Source organism: Lampetra fluviatilis, chromosome 18 (genome assembly GCF_964198595.1).
Source record: "Lampetra fluviatilis chromosome 18, kcLamFluv1.1, whole genome shotgun sequence".
In the NCBI taxonomy this organism is placed as follows: Eukaryota; Metazoa; Chordata; class Hyperoartia; order Petromyzontiformes; family Petromyzontidae; genus Lampetra; species Lampetra fluviatilis.
Genome location: NC_136292.1, coordinates 11094415 through 11115746, shown reverse-complemented (window position 1 = coordinate 11115746; position 21332 = coordinate 11094415). Strand labels below are relative to the sequence as shown.

Sequence of the window (21332 nt, the reverse complement as noted above, 5' to 3'; positions counted from 1 at the left end):
CCTGTCACCGTCACGTGACGCGCGGGGCGAGCGCGTGGACCAATGGCGACGCGAGGCTCCTACCCTCCACCCTCGCGCCCCCCTCCACCCTCGCCCCGCCCCTAGCCCCCACCAACGCACCCCTATGACGTCCTATCCGCTGTGGGGAAACTTCACAGGTCAAAGGTCGGAGTATCACCCCCCCCTCACCTCCCCAAAAAAATACAAAGATCCCCCGTGTAGCTTTGAGCTGCTGGGGCAAGTGCTGTTCGCGAGCACCCACACCTGTCAACCCCTCATCAGTGCTGCCTAACCTTATTACAGAGCATTTCAGACCGTATTACATCTCCACGTCCATGCTACAAAGTCTCATCATCACAAGGGAGAAACACAAACAAATAGACAAATAAGTAATATTTTAAAATACTTTTTTAAAAACACGCTTTAATGAAATGTACCGTACTGGTAATGGCAGAAGTCCACACGACTCCACGAAGTGTCCCCGAAAGTTCCACAACGTAAGGGAACCGTGGTGATTTACAGCCAACGTTAATTGAGCGTGGATAATGATACCCAAGCCGAAACATAACATGTAAAAAGATTGTTTAAAAATCTTTCTTTTTTATGTTTAATGATAGAATGTAGTATTTTCATCAGTATGACATAAGTATACCAAGTTTGCAGTCGATACCACATTGGGAAGTGGGTTAAAATTGAGTTACAAGATTTGAGGATATGACAACATCAACAGACAGAGTGAGTTCATAGAAAGCGTAATAAAATATTATTCGTTGACCGTATTGAAACGACTGTACGCCGTATGGACAAACTCAATTCCACTGGTAAAGTCACGTAGAAGGGAAATACGTGACTTTACCGAAAGAACCAAGAATATGAATCCCTGCAGTTACGAAAGCTTTAAATCGAAACTCAATTCCACTGCACAAGAATACGGGTAAACCGTACGGGTTGACAGGTGTGAGCACCTATGAAGGCCAGCACGGCACGAGAGGGGGTGGGTCGCCAACACCACGCCCGGCCGCCTTTGTCTCCCCACTGGCAATGTTTAATCACCTCCAGTGGCGATGTTGAGGCTGAGTTGACCTAGGGGAGGCCCAAGGCTGGTTCAGATAAATGTCACTAGTGTTGGTCGTGAGCGGGAATCGAAGTCGGGTCGCCAGGTTCGTAGCGCAGTGTGCTGACCACTACACCACCGCTCCCCACAAAGGTCGCAGTATCACACACAGGTCGTGGCTTATTGCGTGAAAATGTATCGCAGCCGAATACTCTGAACGCATCTTTTTGAATGTGGAGTGAAAAACCGGAGGATCCGGAGAAAAATCCACACAACAACGGAGAGACACGCGAACTCCAAATATACAGCAGCAGGCGTCAGGGTCGGGATCGAACCCACGACCTCCTGTATACCAGGCGAGGTAGTTAACATCTCCTGGCCACCGTGATGATGATGATGATGAGAGAGACTCTCAAACTCCAAATATACAGCAGCAGGCGTCAGGGTCGGGATCGAACCCACGACCTCCTGTATACCAGGTGAGGTAGTTAACATGTCCTAGCCACCGTGATGATGATGAGAGAAAGAGAGACACGCAAACTCCAAATATGCAGCAGCAGGCGTCAAGGTCGGCATCGAACCAACGACCTCCTGTATACCAGGCGAGGTAGTTAATATCTGGTCACTGAGAGGCCCCAATAGTGGAGATTTGAACCGAGGTTTGGAATTGTAGTCTGTAAGTTAGACAACTCTGGGTAAATTTCACCACTGTTTAGTGAGTGTAGGAATTGGCCACAGAGCATGGGATGAATGTAGACATGTTGGGTGGTTTTGTGACAAGTTCAGCAAACTTGATAGCTTTTGGAAGTTATGTCACAATCTGAATGTTTAATAAAAATGTACTGGAGATATTTTAACTCGGTGAAATAATTTTAGGTGTCTCTCTCTGCTTGTGTGTCTGTCTGTGTGTCTGTGTTTTGTCTCTCATCGCCTAAAAGATTTGTATTCCTATTAAGTCCACAGTGTTATTGACGAACCATCGGCGGCAAGACCTCCGAACCATCGGCGGCAAGACCTCCCAGACTCTATGGTCTTCCCAAAATCCATAAGGAAGGCACCCCGCTACGACCCATTGTGTCGACGATAAACTCTCCTACGTACAAACTAGGCCCGTTTTCTATCAGATACGCTGCTCCCTTTCACAGGCAAGACCTCTTCGGCAGTACTCAACTCAACCCAATTAGTCTCTATGGTTAAGGACATGGTACTATCTCCTGATGACATCCTCGTCAGCTTTGATGTAGTATCTTTGTTTACCAAAGTCCCAGTACCGGACACCCTAACAATAATTGAGGACTTAGTCCAACATGGATTGAATTCTGATGCACCTGCGCTGGTTAGGCATTGCCTCACCAACACCTATTTTACCTGGAATGGCACCTTCTACAAACAGAATGAGGGTACCCCTATGGGCTCCCCTTTGTCACCAGTTATAGCCAACATGTTCATGGAAAAGTTTGAATCAGACGCCATCCAGACATCCACCCTGCGTCCTTCCCTGTGGAAGAGGTATGTGGATGACACTTTCGTCATCTGGCCACATGGCCTCTCAGCATTGAACCACTTCTTGGACCACATCAATTCTAGACACCCATCCATCAGATTCACCATGGAAGTGGAGAAAGACGGTAAACTACCATTCTTGGATATTCTGTTTGAGAGGAGGCCTGACGGATCCTTGGGACATTCTGTCTACAGGAAAGCCACCCACACAGATTCCTACTTGAAACCGGATTCCCACCACCACCCATCACAAAAGAATTCTCTCATCAAAACGCTATACCACAGAGCCCATGGCATTTCTGACAAACACCACCTGACCGGTGAATTAAGACATGTACATCGGGCCCTCAGGATGAACGGATACTCTGACCGTACTATCCGCCAAGCTGTCTCTCCCACCACACAGAAACAGCCACAGGAAACTCCGACCAAAACCATCACGTTACCATACATAGCAGGCGTGACCAAAAATATCTCCAAAATTCTAAACAAACATAAGATCCAAGTCCGATTCAGTACTGTGCATAAAATCCGTGATCTGATTCCATCTGTGAAGGATGTCGTTCCTGACTTACAGTATCCTGGAGTCTACAAATTGAGTTGCATTTGTGGTGATTGCTACATTGGAGAAACGAAACGTCATGTTTCTGATCGTGTCCGCGAGCACAAGTCAGATCTGAAACACGGCAGAACTGATTCTTCTGCCGTTGCCGATCATTGCTACAACTCGGTGGGCTCTCATGAAATTGTCTTTTCCGAGACCAAGGTTCTCTGCAAACCTCCCGGCTACCATCAAAGGTTTGTACACGAAGCCATACAAATATACAAACACAGACATAATTTCAACCGTGATGATGGGTACAAACTTAGTAATCATTGGAAAGATGTTATCAACCACGCAAAAAAGACTTAATTACACTTTTTTGGACCATCTTATCTGACAGGCACTATTTTACTTTACTTTACCGAGTGTTAATATCCCCAGTTATTTTTTAACAGTACTCTCTTCATTGTTCAGCCAGCATTGGTATAAACATGGGCATTTTCGTTCCTTTGTTCTATCATGTGTATCAGACCTCCCCTCCCCCTCTCTGTCCATTGTGTTGGCGTGTGCAGCAACCGCGTCCAAGCTGTCGTCCATTTTTTTGGCCCCGCCCCTCCCGCCCCCCTCCCTCCCGATACGTTCCATTCATTGGCTACCACATTCTGATGAGCTCCCCCCCCTCCTCCCCCCTCCAACTTGCTTATAAGGGATTACATCTTGAATCATTGCCTCACTTGATGCAGCTAATCTGGCTGTGACGGTCCCACCTGATGACGGAGACTTGTGTTGACTCCGAAACGTCGTGATTTTTGTTTTATTTTCATTAATTTTGATGTTTTACCTACGTGACTTTACCGAAAAAACCTAAGAATATAATGTGTTGAGTTTATTGTCTATTACTGCACTAACAGTTTTAGAGTACACCATTGCTGATGTCTTCGAATATGAATCAGGAGGCATGCTGTGCAACCAGCCAATAGCCTGTCTGTATTATGACATATTTTTAAGCCTGGGCTGGGAAATGATAGGTGTATTATCCCTTCAGGTTCAAGGATGTTGCCAAATATGTTGGTGTTGCTATCAAACATTTGCCATGTCACCCAAACTTTACTTCACAGATTTAAACCCATTGGCCATTGGATGTATTTCAAAATTGACAATTGTAGCTAATGACCTGCATTAAATTGTACTTACATTCACATTGCCTCTGTTTATAATTTTACATTGTATTTTTAAGTCACAGTACAAGACAATGTGTATGATAGCATTTTACTGGTAGGAACCTCCTGGTTCCACCAGCCCACAGGGGGTTATTGTGTCCGTCCGTCCGTCGTGCAGGGAGGGGCTGGGTGGGGGGTGGGAGGGGTGGGGCTGGGTGGGGAGGGGCTGGTCACCCCGTGGTGCCCTTATAAAACTCAACGTTTAACCTACTCACGCCGGCTTGTGCCCGCCCTCACAGTCGGGCATATTTGCGGAATACACCACGCCGCCGTTGACCCTGGCCATTGACCGAGCAACCCAACGTTCCTACCAGCTCCCTCCGCAGGAATGTGTTGGACCTTACCTTGTCTCGTTCACATGCAATTACTATATATTTACAGTATATACTGCCAGCATATCTAGATGTATACACTTAAGAGCATTATTATATCTGAACTAATTGCTATTATTTAACGTAACATTTCAAAGTCTTTAAACGTTGTAACATGTCTAGCATATCTCTAGCATCTCCGTTCCAAACTACGTGTACTGCCAAGTAAGCTCGTTATATACGGAGAGTCAGAGGTATGTAAAGCTGAAATTAATTATATGGTGCATCTTTGTTGCATGTAGTACTGTTGCTGTCTCCGTAAATTGAGCAACAGCCAATTGGGGTGAATCTTTTCAATTATTGAGTCGAGGCTGGGATGGGCCAGACACTTTCCACCACCCTGCCCTCCTCTGTTACCTATAGGGTGGAGCCCAAAGCCCTTTCGCGATTTAGGAAATGAGTTATGGCCTATAGAAACATTTAAAAAAGATAAATAAAAAATAAAAATGAAAAATGTTACATAATTTGTGAAATATATAATTTACGTTGAAAAAGTAGTTTTTTATTATCTGCATGCCAACTCACATTAAGACACGACAGATGCCATTCCCGTCATTGTTGACATGTTACCGTGACAACCGTGTCAACATGAGCCTACCGACCTTCACAACGTGAAGGAAGATCCGGTAGTGTGGCGACGTGACAATATCCTCTCGCCTTGCCAAAGCATATTTTAAGGCTCGTCTGAGCGCAGTTGAAATGTTGGGAGCCCAAAAGCATTGCCAAGATCACACTTTTGCCTTTCGACAATCGGATGGTTGCCGACAGTCTTGAAGACCAGGACCCAGTCGGCCAAGCCGAAAACAAGGCTGGGAGGAGTCTCTTTTTGGTCGAGGCCAGAGTCACGGCCAGAGTCACGGCCGGTCAAGGTCAGCCAAGAACGAATCATCTAGACCAGTGCTCTTCATTGCAAGGCCACTGGTGGCCCCTGACGTGCGCCCCCCCCCCCCCCCCCGACAATACACAAATGTGAAAACACCCCCCCACCGTGCTGTCAAACCCCAATGGTTTCAAATGCGGCGGCCCTCACACCGATGTCGAACAAAGTCCACAACCCCGGTGCCAGTCAAATACCTGAAACGGGAAGATGTCCTCGAGCCGGCCTAGGGACCCGAGAACTGGTCTTGAGGACCCATCGCTGGTTACTGATAAAAGAGACCGTGTTGAGTGATTCATTGCCGAAGCTTCAGCAAGGATACCCCAAGAATCATGTCAATCAGGGCACAGGGGACTGGTGCAATTGGATTCCCGTGTTTGAACACAATTTGGACAAAGTCATCGCCTGAAACAACTTATTGGCTTAAGTTGGCACAACACGGAGCAGCTGCTGTATGGCGAAGCGCCAATCAGCCATAAAAAAAACTGACGAATGCTCTGGAATGCAGTTGCGTTATGACCACAGCAATAACGCTGCACAGATGGCAGGAGTTCTAACATTGTCAGCGATAGAGCTCTCAAGTCTCGAGTCTCAAAGCTTTCACTCTCACGCTTAGATGACAGCAGAACGGAATGCGTGAGAATTGGAACTTTGAATATGGAGAGCATAGTAATGTTTCCACCGAAATTTGTTGACCTCATGCCACCAAAGTCAACATGAAAACACCACAAATCTTCATTTATCCTGTCCCATCACTGCTGGTTTCACACCACCACCACCACCAGTCAGGTTAATGATGCAGCACTCACCAATTCACTAAAGTATCTCACTCTACATTGAAAACTAATTTCTTTAGAACTGCTTTTTGTATTTAGTTTGTCCTTCCTCCGTACCTCCGATTAGCACGGTTAGCTACATACGGTGCAACAGAAGTTCGACATACACTCAATCTGCGATCATTCGCCTCCTTATTACTCTTCTATCACTACTATGGTCATTGTCCCATGAACGTCACTCATTGGTGTACCCGACTGTTTTGTCTCACCCATACGGTTCAACCACCACACTGCTGGACAACACACTTATTTTTTCCCATATTTCCTTGCACTGCTCAACTTGGGAATTCCCTTCCAAGTTCTGATATAACTTTGCTCAATTCAAGACACTCATTCACCGCTATCTTTTATACTTTTAACAGAGTTATTTGCTGATGGCCACTTGGCATTCTGGGCTTTTGCTCAGTAACTGTAAAAACAATATTCGGACCACTTTCCGGCCATGACCGCATTGACAAACTTCCCACTTGAGAAGGGCCATTGCTCGAAACGTCACCTATTGCACGATTTCCTTTTCAGGCCAGTGTTATTGACGAACCTGTTGAGTCTGCAGTGAAGGATCCGAAGTGCGTGCAGTCCAGAGTCTTCAGCATCAAACATTAAATGTATGTTGAACTTCTTTTGCACCGTACGTAGCTGACCGTGCTAACCGGTGGTGCGGGGGGGGAAGAACAATTCCAGTTGACTATTATGGTGCTTAACATTGCAGTAGGGTCAACACATTGCACATTAAAGCTGCAATAGGGCACAATTTTTATATAAAGGATGGCAGAGCTTGGGCAATTGTTGGTGCCGGCTCATGTGGATGCCCCCCCCCCCTCTCCCTGTGGTTTATCCTCAGGCCTTTTGAGTCGTTCTCTATCTTCGAACAGTGTGTGGCGGTGGTGGTGCCACGTTACACGTTGAAACATGTTTCTATTACATTAATATTGACAATGTTTTTTTTATTTCGTGCGTGTTGCCCGTTTGAACAATGTGTGATAATCATAACTTACGAAAGTCCACTCGAGTACGCTCATACAAGACATTCCAGCCCGTTTTGATCCAAAAATTATATTTAACCCACAGTTGAATACACGGTTTAAGGAGCATGATTGTTATGGATAGCAATTGCATGTAGAAATCTTTTTAACGACTCAAAAAAAAATACGTCAGATTCTATCACATGCTCTTAATTGTGGATATGCAAGTACAATTACAGTAAATTGTTGCCCAAGAAGCTCAAAAAAGACAAATCCTTAATAAAGAATCAGAAATTACAGGAGTGCAACATCTTTTTACCACATGCAATGTCACCATGATAAAAAAAAATCTATCTAAAAGAAATAAAACTGCTCAATATTTTACAGTTGATTGTATTGACTGCAAATAACAAAATTACCATCGATTAGGGTTTGGGTGGAACAACCACTTAGAGCGTGACCAGGTAAGAGCACTGTGGAGCAGTTGAAAAGAAAACATCTAAAGAATGCGTCGGTAACGCTTGACACCAGCAGTTGAGCTCCCAAAACGGTGTGCGTCAGTCCCACCACCTATGTACATCGTGTATGAAAGTAAAGCAAGAAAATAATTGGCATAAAAACGGTGTTCTACACACAAAACAACGGTTCGATTTCAATGTGTCCCCCCCCCCATTTTTACTGCAAGCGCACACTTTTGTTTATTGTGAATAATCCGTTGTGAAGCTGAATATATAGTGTTCAAATTCATTGCATAGTAGAAGAAAAAAAAATACAAAACCACGAGCACAGCTAATGCCCCGTTTTAATTTGGTTAATGTGACCCCCACCCCAGCAACCACTCCTGTCTGAGCCCAGCCCGGCAAGCGGCCAATGAGCTGCCTGAAGCCTCTGAGAAGCACTCCGAATCGGGACTAAATCCGTTCCAAACATTTGCTAATATGATCGGTAGTGTTGTTGTGACGAAAAACTACACATAAATTTGCTCAAGATGTCGTTGTCCCAAATATAAATTTACAATAACTGGTGTCAGTCACAAGCCAAATCGTATAGATTTCTACACAATACATGCACCGTTAGCATTTCGATAAAGATACATCATGAGAATACAACAATCTGCGAGCAGGTGTTCAAGTGGTGATAAATAAAATTTAGGAAGGCTGGCATTGGCTATGGTTTAGGAATATATTAAACCTGTGACTTCCATCAGTGTGCTTGAAAAGGTGCTTGGATTGTTTTTTTTATTCTCTTTCAATTACATCAGCTAAAGATTTGCAAATGCGCAGGCACTAAGTGTGTATTGCTCTCGACTGAGAATAAATCATGTCCATGCGTTTGTATGCGTCCATGCATTTATGCGGGCCTTTCATAATAGGTGCTCAATAATAGCACTTAGCCCTACAGTCAACAAGGCTAACCGGCGGGAATATTTGTCTTTGTGCTTGCGTGCGGTAAGTGTGTCCGTGCATTTGCGCAGGTGTATGTGTGTGTGTGTGCCAGAAAATACGCGCGAGTTCATACATTTGTATGTAGTGTGTTATGGGATGACCCATAATGCCTGGGTCCATCCCATGACCTTCCTCCCAGCGGGCTTTCGACACTTCACCCGACCTCAAAGTGCACCCAACCTGGCAGCACAAGCGGTGAGGTGACCTCACCATCACTTAGCGGCAAATGGCGGCTGTCGATGCCATGCGTGTGCGTGCGTGCAAATGCGTGTGCGAATGCTGGCGAACCGTAGGCAAGCGCGCGTGAGCCTGCATGTATCTCTGTGCGCGCGTGCACGTGTCTGTGTGTGCGCGCGTGCACGTGTCTGTGTGTGTGCGAGCGAGAGCGCGAGCCTAGAGGTCGCTCTCCCCGTAGAGCGCCGTCGAGAAGGACATGTAGTCGAGGGCGCCTGGGACGCCGTCAGCCCCGCGGTACGGCGCCATGCGCGCGATGCAGTACTCGGCCTGCTCGGGGGGCAGCTCACGCCGCAGCTCCTCCGCCGTGATGAAGGTCTGCGATGGGGGAGGGAGAGTTACATACCGCACGCGGAGAGCATCCGGGTCTCATGGATTTGACATTCCTCCAAGAGACTGGGGTAACCATCTACCACGTCAAAACACCAACAGGCCGACGCGCACATCTTCACGAATGATTGTGGCCATGTATCTCCTGAAGCCATCTCACCGTGGCTAGCAGACCTGCCATTTAGCTCCTGAACATATTGCCACGTGCAAGAATCAAATATTCAGTTAATCTGCTCATCGTTGAAAACATTGGTAAGAACGAGAAGCTGAATTGTAAGTCCAGGAGGGCTGCAGTTTAACACATTTATTAACCAGTTAAGAAAAAGCAACAAGAGATTTTCATTTTGAAAAGCGTTTTGGGACATACGATCGCTCCTTGGGAATTGCGCACATCACAACCATAATAACACTGACCTTGTCTCCTGCCAGGATCTTGAAGGAAGCGATGACCTGGTCGGCCGTATCCGTGTCGGTCGTTTCTCGGGTCATGTAGTCGATGAACGACTGGAAGGTGACGTAGCCGGAGTTGTTGGGGTCGACGATGTTCATGATGCGAGCAAACTCGGCCTCACCCTACAGACGTCAAGCACAGCGGAGGTCCCGCCCAGTGAGTAACACAAACGTGTGATGTGACACACAAATCCACAAATCCCCCGTGTAGCCTCAAATAATTGTTGGGGCAAGTGCTGTTAGCAAGTACCTATGAAGGCTGGCACAGCAAACGAGGGGGTGGGTGGCCAACACCACACCCGGCTACCTTGGTTTCCCGAGTGGCGATGTTTATAGGTACTTATTTGAGGCCGAGTCGACCTAGGCGAGGCCCAGGGCCGGTTCAGATAATCATCACTGGTGTTGATGGCCGTGAGCGGGAATCTAACTCAGGTTGCCGGGTTCGTGCAGCACGCTAACCGCGACACTACCGCTCCCCACGCAAACGGACACACACAGCTACGGGTACACAGAAAACTCGTGAAACTTTGGCGGTTTTCGCGGCACTGTTGTACAACTCTCCGATGTGTCCGCGCGTCGTTGCTCGCTCTGGCAGATCGAGAACGACTCGGAGGCGCAAAGAACCGCAGTCGAGCGGGAAAGGAAGGCAGCAGCCACACGGTAAGCCAGCACTACCAACAATTGGCCAAGCGCTGTGGTCCTCTATCTATATATACAAGTAAATCCGTAAAAACAAAGTTTCTCACTCTAAATCCTTTATATGCGTGGCGGCTAGAGTCCTCTCGTCCTCTGGCTTGAGATGGCTGCCACCTATGGGTCAGATGATTGTCTGCCAGTATTAAGCAATTGGTAATTAAATATTTAATTTGTTTTCCCTAAACAGTGTAAAATTTTGGAAATTATTTTTCACGAAAATTAATTGTCACACACAACGAGTCTGTGTGGAAAATGTCAGCTCGATTGGATCATGGGAAGTGGGTTAAAAAACGAGCGAAAGATTTGCATGGTCCTAAGCAAGCAAGCGAACTTAATATAAAGGATTTAAAAATATATTCGCCTGTGCAGGACGTGGGGATCGATCCCGCGACCTTTGGCATGGGAAGCGAGGGCGCTACCAACTGCGCTACTCCGCCACGGCCTGTGGAGGGGTTACGCTCTGGGCTCCTACACTGTGACGTTCAGCCACAGCCATGAATGAGTTCTATTTGAATAAATGTAAAATACATTTTTTTTGCCTAAAAAGTGTAAAATTTTTGGAAAAAAATTTCACGAACATTAATTGTCTCGCACAACGAGTCTGTGTGCAAAATGTCAGCTCGATTGGATCACGGGAAGTGGGTTAAAAAACGACCGAAAGATTTGCACGGTCGTCAGCAAGCAAGCAAGCATGCAAGTAAGCAAGCAAGCCAACTTAATATAAAGGATTTAATAAAAGGGAAATTTGTGAATATGTGCCTGTTCAAAATGTTTAGCATACTTCCCGACATGCAACAAGCTTGAAATTTGGCATGTGGGTAGCTTCCAGACTGTACACAATGCAAAAAGTATAAAAATAGACTTTTGTATTTTGGGGGGCGGGGGGGGGGCGCAATAATGGATATATTTCGCACGCAAGTGAGCGGTGACGTCACATCTGTGATGTCACCCGCATGCGGCAGCGTCACGCAGTGTGCCTGCTGACGTCACGCATCCACCCCCCCCCCACCCGCCACGTAGGCCGTGTATTAATCCAAGACAAGAATCCAAGTCTCGGGCGAAGCCGGGCAGTAAAGCGAGTATATTATGGTGCGATCGGCCAATAAATGAGTATTCTTATTCTATGGTTCTTTCGGTAAACTCACGTAGATAGAAAAAAAAACCGAGTGTTTTTTGCATGTGGGAGGAAACCGGAAGAACCAGGTGAAAAGCCACACGGGTGAGAGGGGAAACTATGAGGAGTCCACATCTTTGCCGCACTGCCTCAACGTCCTTCAAAGCAACACAACCCGAGGGTACATGGGTAAACTGTAGCTATCAGCAGGATTCTTAATCTCACGGAAAAAAAATCACAATAAAATAAATATTTCTCACGTTTGCCCTGACAAGAGTACACAATGTGTGTATTTTAAAAAGTCAACATAATTCGTCAATAGCAATTGCATAGTAACACTTGGCAAGCAATGTGTAAAATGCTCCTTCTATATGAACTCGTACGGAAAATAGAAGAACAGTGAGCAACGGCACGTGAAGAGATGCATGATCATTAGTTGATGACGATAATGCCAATGATGATGATTATAAGCACACCTGAAAGCAGCACTCCAATACATGTGTGGCTGGTGGATCCTGCGAAGTCTCTAAAACCCTCCAGAGATGTGAAGGTGGGAAACCCTGAACTCGGATGCCATCGGGGTTTTGGGGACTTTGAGCACTCTCAATTATTTGAGCCGAGGAGCCATTCCCTCCCTCCACCCACCCACCCGGTTCATAATTCCCCCCCACCCCTGCCCCCTTGTGTGATATTGTTCTTATTTTATTTATTCAAGAAGCCAATATGCGCAACGCAAACATCAAAGAGCAGCTCACGAGCACGCAAACGAACCCGGAGCGACACGCCCTCAAGTTAGGGAGCGACTGGAGGACACTTGGGCTCACTGTCCTACCACCGTAGGGGGGAACGATCGGGTGCGGCACATTTGCAGGAGAAGGGAAGAAGGGGGAAGTGGGGGGGGTCTTGCGTGACATCCGTAAACTCGTCAACGCTTCACACTAACAAGTGTCCCCTCCGCGCGCATCCCAACCAGGTTTTGCGAACTTGCAATCCGCCAACTGCGAGTCGAACGCTAAACGTCAGCGCCGCGCGAGAAACTACTCCCGCATGTACCACCGGGCCCACCTGCTGGTCGTTGCCGACGTCGTAGCCAAGGCTGATGAGGCAGGCCTTGAACTCCTCGGCAGCCAGAAGACCAGAGTGGTCCTGGGAAAACAGAGACATACGGATTTGCATTTAACCACCAAAGCACGAGGGAATATGCATGTTTGTTAAAACTTCTTTCGCACCGTACGTAGGCAATATAGGACTAACAAAGCCAAAGATCACCCGTGCAACCTCTGACAGACTGTTGGGGCAAGTGCTTTTAGCGAGCACCTACGAAGGCACACGAGGAGGTAGGTGGCCAGCGCCACGCCCGGCCGCCTTTGCTTACCTCATGGAGATATTTACACATCACACTAGGCACTCAATCGAGGCCGAGTCGACCTAGGGGCAACCCAGGATTTGTTCCGAAAATCGTTACTGGTGTTAGCCGTGAGCGGGAATCCAACTCGTGTCTGAAGGGGTTCGTAGCGCAGCTCGCTGACCGCTACGCTCCGGACTAAAATGCACAGGCGTGGAGGAATGCCGCTCGCTCGTGCCTGGCGTGAGCATCGTGGCAAAGAAAAACGACCGCGTGTCTCGGCGCGTCCACGCGACTGCGGCGAGAGCGCCAGGCTCACGCGCAGGTACCTTGTCGAAGTGGTTGAACGATCCGCGGAACTCGTGCATCTGTTCCTGGCTGATGCCCTTGGTGTCACGAGTCAGGATCTGGTTCTCCACCTCGTTGATGGTGCGCGCGATGGTGGTGAGCAGCTGCTCCCAGCCCACGCGGATGTGCTGCAAACAGAGAAGAAAAAGTTCCCGCAGCTCACACCAAGAACACTCACTCTGCCCGAGTCTACACGCATAGCGATTCCCGGACTCGCCTGTATGTATATTTAACTTTTTTCGCACCATATGTAGCCAAACGTGCTAATCGGAGGTGCCGGGGAAGGACAACTAAACACAAAATGCAGTTCCAAAGAAATGAGTTTTTAATCTCGATTTAAATGCACAGCTCCAGTGGCTTCCTAATATTGGAAGGAAGAACTTTCCAGATGGCCGCAAAAGCGCATCTGAAAGCGGGCGATGCGGTGACCGTCTTTCTTCAATGGTGAGCTAAAATCCACTGCTGCGAGGATGACCGGAGTTTGCGCGATGGTTAATGCTCCTGGACGAGATCAGCAAGGTATTGTGGTTCATTTGTGGCAAGCACTTTGTGTAATGAGTGGGACCTTATAATGTATTCCTTCGGCAAATGGAAGCCAATCCAGCTCAGCGTGTGATGCGTGCATCGAGTCATGTGTACAAGAGTGAATTTTCCTTTTTTTTACAAGTTATATCCACAACTCTTCTGTAAAGCGTAACGGAACAAACAATACCGTACAGATCAGACAAAACAAATGTGACATGCAATGCAAATTAGCCAAAAGAAACCCACAAAGAGGAATACATTCTTAAATGTAAACGCGGTGGACAGTGTACGCTGTAGGCATGGTATGTGTGATGCACTTGTGGAGTATGTAATGTGTGTGGTGAGCGTGATGTGCTTACCTCCACGGTGTAGTTGGCATGGTGAGCGAGATGTACGTGGTGAGCGAGTGAGCGGTCCTCACCTCCACGGTGTAGTTGGCGTGGTGAGCGTGATGTACGCGGTGTGCGTGGTGAGCGAGTGAGCGGTCCTCACCTCCATGGTGTAGTTGGTGTGCTTGTTGTCGAAGATGAGCGCCTCCTGGATGAGCTGGTGCTCACTCTCCAGCTTGTCGATGTTGGGCTTGTAGTTGATGATGTTCTGCTCGTACTTCCTCAGCTGGTTCAGCTGGTCCTCCAGCGTGCCGTGCATCTCGATGGAGATGTGTCCGATCTCCTGCGCGAGGAATGCGGAGGGAGCACGCGCGTGCCGTCAGAGCGTTCCGACGCAGTGCTCACGACGCGGTTGTGCTGCGGAGTAGCTATCCGTCGTTGCTGTCGGGTTGCGCAGAGCGTGGTTCGGTACGATGTCCAACGTTCCGCCCCCGCTCGTCGAGAGCTTCTTCAGGAACGGAATTGAAAGCACTTTCTCAAGAAGCTCCCCAACAAATAGTTTTTTTTCTTTTTAACTTGTATTTGTAGGAATCCATACTCTTTGGTTCTTTCGGTAAAGTCACGTAGGTAGAAAATAAAATAAAGTCACGTGACTTTACAGAAAGGACCAAAGAGTATGTTTGTATAAATGTCAGTCAGTCATCTGACTGACTATTATTATTGGCCCTATCTTCACTATGCCTGATGTACCATCGAGTATAATCCGACTGCCACTTACCCACCACATCGCTCTGAAAATGTTTGTGCCCCATGCTCGTAAGACTAGGAAGTCACCGCTAATATTTGTTTTTCAAGTGCATCTTTTATAATTGTTTTCGTGCATAACAATACTATGCAGGTCAGTTACAAACACACGGGCCACTGCATTATCTTATCTTGTGTAGATGTACACAGCGCCTTACTCTGATGCGCTTTACAGCAATTGTAAAATTATACATAAGATGATAGTGGTTGAGATAAAGTGTGGGGTAATTAAAAGTGGTTGTGTCGTAATGGTGACAGTTATGAGACAGGCAGGAGAGGTTAAAGAGGAGTTGGGGTAGTGATAGGGGTTAGGGTAGTGATCAAGGTTGTGATAGGGGTTGGGGTTGTGATAGGGTTAGTGATTGGGGTAGGGGTAGTGTTAGGGGCAGGGGTTGGGGTAGTGATAGGGGTAGCCCTGGTTGTAGCTAGGGGACGGGGGGGGGCAGGGAGTAAGAGTAGCAGGATAGGCAGGGGAGAAGAGATGAGGGTTGTTTTAAGCGAGGATCAAAAGCAGGTTAGTGAAGATTATTGTTTCATGTGCAGTCGCAGTTGGTTCCAGCGAGTGGGAGCAAGAACAGCAACGGAAAGAGAGCGAGACTGGGCGCAGGGTGAGGAAGAGAGGGACAGTAGAGACTGGGCGCATAGAGGACGGAATAGGACAGACGATTAAAGCAAGATAAGCTGGAGCAAGACCGTGGAGGGATCAAAAGACTCGAGTGAGACATTTAAACGTACAACGATAGTTGACAGGGAGCCAGTGGCGTTCGGATAGTAGAGCAGAAGTGTGGTCAAATGCACCGCAAACGTGTAACCTGACGCTTGAATCTGTTCATTCTCGTAGCGTCAAGCAAGCGCGCATTTCTCTTCCAGGAGTACCTTGTGCCTCGTGGCGGGGCTGCGATTAAACGTGCCACAGCACGCGATTCCCGGCCACGTGAGAATCTCGACAGGCGATGGCCCGTGGCTAATTCTTATGTAAACCAGCAATGGAATGCAGATCTTGCTTCAGCAACTGAGCACTGTACTACACCGCAAGGCCGTAGCCATGGAGTCAACATTGGGGGGGACCAAATCTTCCAGGGGGTCTGGGCTCCCCCCACCCCCCCCAGAAAAAAAAAATCCAAATTTGAAAACGAATTTCCTGCCTAAAATATAAAAAAGTCACTAACACAATGGATGTACTTTTTTATTTATTTTTTACAATAATGTCTAATGGTGTATTGTATTACATTGCTCTGTTTTTTCTTTTTGACCTTTTCTTGTTTCATTGTATGTAATGGCAGAGATTAAGGATTAATAAAGTACAACCATAACCACAATCATATAAACAGAAATCTATTTTATAGTAATACATTGGGGGGGACATTTTGAGCATATTTGAATATTGCGGGGGGGGGGGGGGATGTCCCCCCCCCCAATATATATTATAATTATGGCCTTGCTACACCGTGGGTAGATTTGATTCAATAAACCAAATATTTCCAACCCACACGCGCAATGCAATAGGATTCACACTGCATTCTTACCCAGACACGGGGCACATGCCTTCAATGGAACCACCTAAAATAGGGAGGGGATACAGATGTATCATGGCAACTTTTTTTTTGGTCCCATGATTCCTTGCAAAGGGTTTCTATTTGGTGTTTGAACATATTAACACCTGTTTTATTTCTAGAAAGTGTAAAACCTATCCTTATTATTATACACATATGCTCTAAAGTAAGGTGTTCGATTATAACACTTTGGAGAAGAGAAGCCATAGGCAGAGGACAAGAGGAAGGTCTTGAGCCTGGACATGAACAGGGGCAGGGAGTTAGCAGAAAGGATGGCTGGGGGAAGGGCATTCCAGACTACGATGGTAGCCGAGAATGAGTAACTTTCCACTGACCCAGAGTTTGATAGAGGGGTTTTGCAATGACTTGATTATATATGTAGAACTTCTTTCATACCGCACGTAGCCAACCGTGTTTAATCGGGGGTTGCGGATTACTGAAGGTGAGGACATGTGGAGGGCATTAGAGTGAGATGAGATGTGAGAGCATGTGTGGAGGGGAGAAGGGTAAGATTAGACAGGATAAGGAAGGCAGGGGAAAGTAAATAATGGAGTATCTCAAAGACAGTGAGGGCGATCTTGTCGTTGGCTTAAGGTTGGGTTGGGAGCTTGTGGAAGGATCCCAGGATAGGGGGCGATGTGGTCTAATTCACTGTTAGTGTAATCACCACACATTCTTCGTGTGTATGGACACACTTCAGCTTGGATTGCTTAAAGTGATGAAAGAGAAACTCAAAATGAACCCACGCTTACAAAACGTTAAATGCCCCCGTGTGAAAATTACAGGGCAAAAAATGGTTTGAAATTTTGAAGCCCTCATCACCTTTAAATGCAGTCTTTCGTTTCTTCCCAAGCCACGGGAAATTATAACCGCACGGGCGGGCGAGTTGCAACGCCACCAATTACCACTGCAAGTGGACTGAGGCCAAAGAATTCACGTCCCTGCGTTGTTGCCTTAGAATGCATCTCGTCCCTTGCAGACAATGTAACATGTAAGAATATGCAGCATTGTTTTTGTAGAATAGCCTAACCCTACCAACATCACCCCATAACTAGTGAAATGTCAATTAATTACAGCAACTACACACGCAATCGAACCAAGCCACAAGGCGGACCAATGCATTTGGCACAATTGCTCAGAAATTGTTTTTTTTTCCCACGCCAATTGCTCAAATTATGGCCGATTGGGAGCTGTGGGTGAGAATGCACATCTCGCAATCAAGAAAGGCGCGAGTTAATACCCTGGGTCGGCTCGGGGTCAAACTCGATTGATTATATCCCTCCCCAGGACTCGTGCTATGGACAGTACCATTATAGAAAATCCAATGGTTGTCACACCGACAGTCGCCCGCAATGGTAATGTGGAATTTTCATCGCTGGACAAGGCCGGCTGCGCCACTGGACATGAGTGCTCTGCCCCATGACTAGAGACCTCCTCTTTATCCACGGCACTACTACCCGCAACTCGGAGTGTCGCTACCTCCTGCGTAAGCGTACGGGAGCATTATTACCCCGTGGCGCACCACGGGAAAAGGAGCGACAACAAAGAGGGCACCGTTCAAGATGAGCAGCAGGAATGAACCGCCAGGCAAAAAGGAGAGGAGGAAGGGGAGAAGGAATAAACAGGCCAAGATGAAAGGGATGTATGTTTATATGTACGCTGAATTTATTTCGCACCGTGTGTAGCCAACCGTGCTAATAATCGGAGGTGCGAGGGATCAGAGGGTGATGATGAGAGGGCTGGGAAAAGGGGGAGAGAGAGAAGGAAGCAGGGAACAGAAGTGAGCTGGACGGGGCAGCGTCTGTTTTCATAGGTGGGAGAGGGGAGAGATTCAGAGTGGAGGTCGTCAACACACAAGCCATGTGATTGATGGGAGGCTTGAGTTGACTGAGATCGAGAGACAGAGGGATTCAGTGTGGGGGGTGGCCACACAAGCCACGGTGATTTTTGAGGAGGCCCGAGTTAATTTCGATGCACAGACAAGCTTGCTTGACTCTGCCCTTACCTCCATCTTGGTCTGTATCCAGGGCCCCACCGTGTTGGCGGACGTGGCGAACTGCTTGCGCAGCTTCTCGTTCGCCTGCTGCTTCATGAGCTCGTCGTGCAGTGCGTTGTCGCGTATCGGCACCTGCTGCTTCATCTGCATGCGCGCGCCACGCGGGGGTGAGGGGGGGTGAGCGTCGGAGGGCGCTTGCGACGGTCGTGGCCGTCGCTGCTGAACGTGTAACACGGCACTCCGCTTGGGTGTTTTACGCTTAAAGTAAATAAAATCGCGCATGACGTTTGCGCGTACGTACGTACGTACGGGTGAGCTACTTTTGCACAGAACGTAGCCAACCGTGCTAACCGAGGGCTGTCGCCATTCGTGTCGTGCCGGTCATGGAGGGGTGGGGGGGGGTAACAACACGAGTGGTGCACGCGCGCTTACCCTGTCCCACTTGCTGGAGATGTCGTGTGGGGTGACCACGGTGTAGGGGTTCTGTCCGCTCAGCTTGATGTTGTGGGTCTGGGCCACCTGCTGGATCTCGTTCTGGACGCCCATGATGGAGTCCTTCTCCTTCCCGGCTTCCGGCAGCGTCTCCTTGAACTGCTCGTGAGCCGTGATCAGCCCCTGCAATGCACACGGAGTGGTGCTTAGTCGCTGCGCCCAGAGCGGACCACTGGCGCTTGTCGGGACCACGCGTGGCGGGTAAAAGTTACGAAAATAAATGTGCTTTTTTTTATTTTTCCTCGCTAATAATTTCAACAAAAAGATGTATACGTGCCAACTGCTATCTGTAACAATCACTGCTCCTTAAATCGTGTACTCAACTGCGGGTTAAATTACATTTTTGGCTCTAAATGGGCTGGGATGTCTCGTGTGCACGTATTTAATGGCCATTCGTAATTTATAATTATCACACATTGTTCAAAGCCAGCAACACACGCACGAAGTAAAAACATTGTCGATGTTTTAATGTAATTTAAAAAACGTGTAACGTGCCACCACTGCACACACGGTTCGCTCGTTCCCGGAGAAAACGAGGAACCACAGACAAGCGGGAAGGGCAGCAGCCAGGCGCTGAGCCGGTGCTGTCAGCAATCGCCCAAGCTCTGCGGTCCTCTATATATCATGTCATATATATGTTAAGGTGCTTTTAACCAATTAAGGAGTGTTTTACATGTGGGAGGAAACCAGAACGCCCAGAGAAAACCCACAAGTGTGAGGTTGCAACACATTTCGGACGAATCCCACATTTGCTCGACCGCCTTAAACTGGCGAACCAGGGTATGGGACCCCGACGCCCACCGGAAGGGAGTTTGGCAACATTTGTGTGGTGATCCACCAACCCTCGCTGCCTCCACAGTGCTGGATTACAGGCCACGCTCGGCTCAACCGATTGCTCCCGTGCCATAAGATTCACGCCATGAGAGACGAAGTGTTCATTCAGAACTCTCGCACAGCAGTGTGAAGAGGACAGCCCACAGAAGTGGATATCATAGAGCTACCTCTGGGATCCCTTCGAGTGACTTGTGGTCCACGCAATAGAGGGCAGCACTTGCCTACCCACTGTGCCACTGAGAATCATGTTTTATCACCCGACGGTCAGACCAACATTTTAATTCTTAAGTGATTACATTTTGCCAAATCAAGTGCAGAACCAAATCCAACACGATTCGCGATCGGTATGAGACCATCAACCCGCTACACTCGAGAACCCGGTTTAGTCACAGGGCGGCTAAAACCTGGATTCAAACCCAGGTTCTCAGCCTTGCCAGCTCAGCGCGTGTACTCTGACCTCCGAAGCCAGCCGAGGGATGGCAAAGCCCTACACCAAGGTGACGCACACGCCTGTGATCCGGCATGTTGGAAACGAGGGTTGGTGGAGTCATGGAGATGTGCGAAATCTCCAAACTCACTCTGGGCTTGTGGCAACAATTTGGCGCTAGCTATTGCAGAGCGCGGTCACGATGCCGCAGTTCTCTGCGGCGAGTAGAGTACAAAGAAAGTCTTTTAAAAATAAACGGCGCTATGCTTCTCTTAAATAAAATTAACGCCGAACCGCTCACGCGTTGCGAGATTCAGGCGGTGAAGGGGACCCACGCCCGGCGACTTGCAGACCTCTCGAAAACGGGAAAGGGTTGATGTTGTTATTGTAACGTCCTGACCTGCGCCTACTGGACATCTGTGAAAAAGAGCTTCATAGCCCCATTGGATTCCTCCAGCGTGAACAAATATTCTGATTCTTGTACAAGGTGGCGCGGCGCCGCGACGGCACCTGGATCTCGTCGATGGTGTGCACGATGAACATGTCCTGCAGGTCCTCCGCAGCGCCGTCCATCCAGGTGTTGAAGGGCGCAGCGCGCTTGGCGAACTCCAGGTACAGGTGGTCGATGGTCTCCAGGACCTTCTCCGTCCTCTGGAAAGGCACACAGGAGGAGGAGATTCCGTGTGATTGCTGGGTCCCGCAAACTCACAGCGTGCGTGTGTGTCTTTGTCCTTGCGTGGCTTTGGCAGCGCAGTGGTTCACGCACTGTGCTACGAGCCGAAATCGAAAGTTCACTTCTATAGAATTGCTTTTTGCGTTTAGTTTGTCGTCTTTCCCCCGCAGCTACGATTAGCACGGTTGGCTACGTATGGTGCGAAATAAGTACAACATACATGCCTGACGACCAGAGTGTGATTCCCACTCATGACCAATAATAGTGGCATATTTGAACTGGTCCTGAGCCTCAGACTTAAATGAGTACCTGGTGCGGTGTGAAAACATCAATACAAGATAAAGGTTGGTCGGGTGTGGTACTGGCCACC

General features: G+C 48.0%; 1 protein-coding gene across 2 annotated transcripts in view; it reads right to left on the bottom strand.

The window, feature by feature from the left end:
- Positions 1–7344: 7344 nt before the first annotated feature.
- Positions 7345–21332, bottom strand: part of LOC144937228 (alpha-actinin-1-like) — a 79215-nt gene continuing 65227 nt past the window's right edge. The window contains exons 7-14 of one of the 2 annotated variants that reach the window (XM_078864606.1): positions 20800–20940; positions 18969–19151; positions 18546–18680; positions 14347–14526; positions 13311–13457; positions 12702–12782; positions 9791–9949; positions 7345–9364 (exon numbers count right to left, since the gene is read on the bottom strand). In XM_078864606.1, coding sequence (XP_078720732.1) covers positions 9206–9364; positions 9791–9949; positions 12702–12782; positions 13311–13457; positions 14347–14526; positions 18546–18680; positions 18969–19151; positions 20800–20940 — 1185 coding nt within the window. In that variant the 3' untranslated portion in view covers positions 7345–9205. The remainder of the gene's footprint in view (positions 9365–9790; positions 9950–12701; positions 12783–13310; positions 13458–14346; positions 14527–18545; positions 18681–18968; positions 19152–20799; positions 20941–21332) is intronic. The other variant, XM_078864605.1, reaches the window with a different exon arrangement.